The sequence below is a fragment of the Humulus lupulus genome, chromosome 2 (genome assembly GCF_963169125.1).
Source record: "Humulus lupulus chromosome 2, drHumLupu1.1, whole genome shotgun sequence".
Lineage (NCBI taxonomy): Eukaryota > Viridiplantae > Streptophyta > Magnoliopsida > Rosales > Cannabaceae > Humulus > Humulus lupulus.
In genome coordinates, this window is record NC_084794.1 from 58981318 (window position 1) to 58985143 (window position 3826).

Consider the following 3826-nt stretch of genomic DNA (forward strand, 5'->3'; position numbering starts at 1 on the left):
ATAAAAGAGACCTCATCTTTATACTGGAGTAATGTGGACATATGATATGATCCAACGGTTCACGGGTTTTGTGAGCAGAGAAAGCAAACAAGGCAAGAAAGCTACTGTTTACATCGAGACACTTGGTCGCTTATGTAAATTATACCATATAATAGAGAGAAAACAAAAAACACACCGTCTCATATATCCATATATAATTGTACATATATTTATATAGATATTATATTGTAAAATCCAGCAGTAACTGGAACTGTAATTTTTGTAATCTGGAGTCTTTCCCACGAAAACCCTGCGTTCATCCTTTGTTTGTGTACAATATTTATCTTATTGGATCTTGTGCAAAAATATAGACAATTCTCTGAGCATGATCTGTATTCTGATATATGTATAGCCTTCATTTCTCTTTTCCCACTTGCATTTACTTCTTCTCTATCAGCAGTTTTGGAACTCTCTCCAGATCCTAACTTTAATCCTTTACATTTTTTCGTCTTATGTCCATCGGTTGAGAGAAAGTGAGACATGTTCCAATGATGTTTCCAATAGAACACTTACATATGCATTATGTTTTTTTTCTTTTCTTTAAACTAAGGTTTCAAGTTTTCTGTCAAAGACATTATAAAAAGAAGGGTCATCTGTCACAGACTCACAACGGGAAGAGAGAGAGAGAGATTTTCACTACAAATGAATACATATAAAAATTATAATTTCATGAAATATTAAGGTTGCACATTAACGATATCTAAATATATGATCGATACATATAACTATACATGCTATCTATAGTCTACTAATAATGATAAATGTATAAGAAATGGAAGTAAATGAATATGAAAAACACATGCATGTATATAAGTCACACACACACATATATATATATCTAATGAAAGCGTGACTTTTTCCATGACATACTCAATTTGCATACGTATCATTTACAACAACCAATAAATGCAAAATTCCAGCTGAAAATGATCTGATATGGATTGAACAACTTCTAGTTTCAAATTCAAACACTTTGAAGAAAACAAAACTAATTAAATACGAGGTGACATATCTTATAAATAATAAAACATATATAAGAAAAAGAAAAAAAGAAAAGAAAAAAAAAGCATTTCATATGTCTGCAAATCGGTCTGGGTATTCAATTAGTAGAATATGCGTGCCCTCTAATTATGTACCTTTCCCTGATCACTTGGCGTAAAAGATATTTCGATCCTGAATATAGTGATGCGCTTTATTTCTTGAAAAAGGGGAAGCTGCTTTTGTAATAGCCCTTAATGTGTAGTGCCTATAAGGGAAGCTTTTGAAGAGAACCGATCGATACTATTCTTTATTTTGCTGACTTCCTCTAGTGTCGTTTGGCGAAAAATGGACAAGCTTGTTGGAACCACTACTCGTAGTACTAAAATGAAGAGGTGCAGCTCTCATTGGCTGAGTATTATTACTATTATTAGGCTGCATATCATTTGGCAAGAGACCACTTTGTGGATTTGAACTGAACATCTGATGAAAATGATGCACTTGTAGTCTTGGATCAATCTCCGCCGCTTGATGATGTTGATGAGGATGATGAGAAGCTGTAGTGCTAGTAGGGAAATAAGTTTGTGTTATTGTATTTCCAGGAGGGCATACCAAGAACTGAGAACCAGTTGATAGAGACAATGTCGAGGACTGCAAAGACATAACATTCAAGTTTTGAAGATGATCCGTTTGAGATGTGAATCCATGGCTGCTGCCACCACCACCACCTCCACCGCCACCGCCTAAGAAAGACAATGGATAATTTTGAGGCTCCCAACGGTAACCATTGGGAATGGCATTATTCATCATACCTGGGAAAAAAGGATGACTTGTAACATTTTGTCTTTGAAAGAGATTGTTCGGTCCTTCATCATCATTATTTGCTTCTCCTTCTTCTTCTTCTTCTTCTTCTACCTCTTCTTTCTCAACTTCATTAATCCTACTTGATCTCCAATTTTCCTTCTCATCATTAGCAGCTGCACTCGGATTTCTTGCAACCTCTTTTGATTTTCCTCTCCAAAGAACATCTGACGATGAGTTATTAGTAGTACTATTACTCCAAAAATTGGACCCGGGCAATCTGCTTGAACAATCCCATTCATTACTGTCATTGTTGATCTTGAATCCTTCTTGGTGTTCATTAGATTGGCTATTGGCAGCAATAGCGGCACTATTGGCTTCGAGTCCACGGGGTGTCAATAGAGAAAAGTTACCGGAAGGCGGCATTGGAAGCGGAGGGAGTTCGTCGATTTCATCCTTAGCAGCATTGAGCAACCAATCAACTACTTTGCTAGGTTGATTAAGGCCTAACCGATCTTGAAGATCATACAATTGAATAGCAGTTGGTACTGAAAGCCTCACACGCCTGTCTCTTAACCCTCTTATGGTGCATACTTTGCTATGCCTGTCTTTTCCTCCAAAAACTCTTGAAACTCGAACAATTCTAGGATCCTTCAGCCTTAACCATGGCGTGCTTGAAGTATTATTAGGAATACTAGATGAAGCTTTAGTGATTTTTCCTTCATTGCCTTGATCATCCTCTCTTGGAGGAAAATCACTACTACTGTCCTTGGAATTTTCAATCATATCTTATAAATGTTTTTCATTATTGTATGGTAGAAATAATTGTCAAGTAACAAAATTGAAGAGAATTGCGTATATGGATATATATATATATATATTTATATATATAATACACTCACACACAAATCACCATACTTCTGGCTAGGTAATTCCTTCAGAAGTTATATTAGACTTCACTTCTTTATCTCCTCATCATGTAATCCCCTCGATCTGTACAGTTTATCAAAGACAGAAAATAATTAAATTAATGTTATGAAGGAGAAACACACACAATATTTATATAAATATATATGTCAAGAAAAGGTATATATTTCGTACATTAGGTTTAATTCATCACACAAAGAAAAAAGTGGATATATATTATATATATACTCCATCCATATGATGAGCTCGAGAGAGAAATTAAAGAAAATCATTATAAATTTTGTTGGCTATTACATCTAGTTATATAATTCAAAATACATATAAGATAATTTCATGTGCAAAGTAAGTCTAGCTAGATCAAGCCGTTCGAAAGTATTATCAACAAAATATATAGTATAAAATAAATATAAGATTTTGCATAGTTAGCTAATAATGAAGCTAATTAGTAAAAAAATGTTGAATTTTTCCATACATATATAAATATATCACTCTCAAGCTACAAACCAAAATTTATCACATCTAGCTAGATGTATGGGATTATATGCTAATATATAACAATTTGGCCAAATCAAGTTAAAATTTCGAGCTTATTGATCAAAGTAAATGGTGAGAAGTTCAATATAAGACTGGTGATTTAATTTTATTTTCGCCTTAATTTGAAGGAGGGGGAAGAAATAAATATTATCAATTATTGTAACCCAGATGATATTTCAAAGCTAGAAGCAAACTTACATGAACTCTTACTCTTAACTTGCTGTGCTTCTGAAGGTAGAGAGAGCAGTTTAAAATGGTGCTTTTTGAATATACACTGAAAAGAAGGAAGGATAGGGTTTTCTCTTTACACACTAATATCATTCATATAGTCCACTTCAAATTTTTGGTATAGATCATCACAAAACTCTTGAACCATTGGAGCTGCGAATTGGGTTCTTAATTAAGTCTGGATTTTTTTTTTCAACCGATTCTGAAAGAATAAACTGTTTGAAAGAAGCATGGTTTAGAAAAGGAAAAGATGCCGGAATTCAACCGACCATGCTCTCCATCGAAAGATAAAGCAAAGGCCAGTAGGCCTCCACGTGGC

The 3826-nt window shown here is 34.2% G+C and overlaps 1 protein-coding gene across 2 annotated transcripts; it reads right to left on the minus strand.

Moving 5' to 3' along the window:
- Positions 1-953: 953 nt before the first annotated feature.
- LOC133817877 (transcription factor TCP5-like) lies at positions 954-3826 on the minus strand. 2 transcript variants are annotated; one of them, XM_062250502.1, is made up of 2 exons: positions 3490-3826; positions 954-2811 (listed from the first exon to the last, which is right to left on the minus strand). In XM_062250502.1, the coding sequence occupies exon 2, from the start codon at positions 2602-2604 to the stop codon at positions 1321-1323; it is 1284 nt and encodes a 427-aa protein (XP_062106486.1). In that variant the 5' UTR covers positions 2605-2811; positions 3490-3826; the 3' UTR covers positions 954-1320. The 2 variants fall into 2 exon arrangements, with proteins under 2 accessions (XP_062106486.1, XP_062106485.1); XM_062250501.1 differs by having other exon boundaries at positions 3478-3826.

Coding starts and splice junctions, on each gene's coding strand:
- LOC133817877 (XM_062250502.1), bottom strand. CDS start 2,604: ATGATTGAAAATTCCAAGGACAGTAGTAGTGATTTTCCTCCAAGAGAG.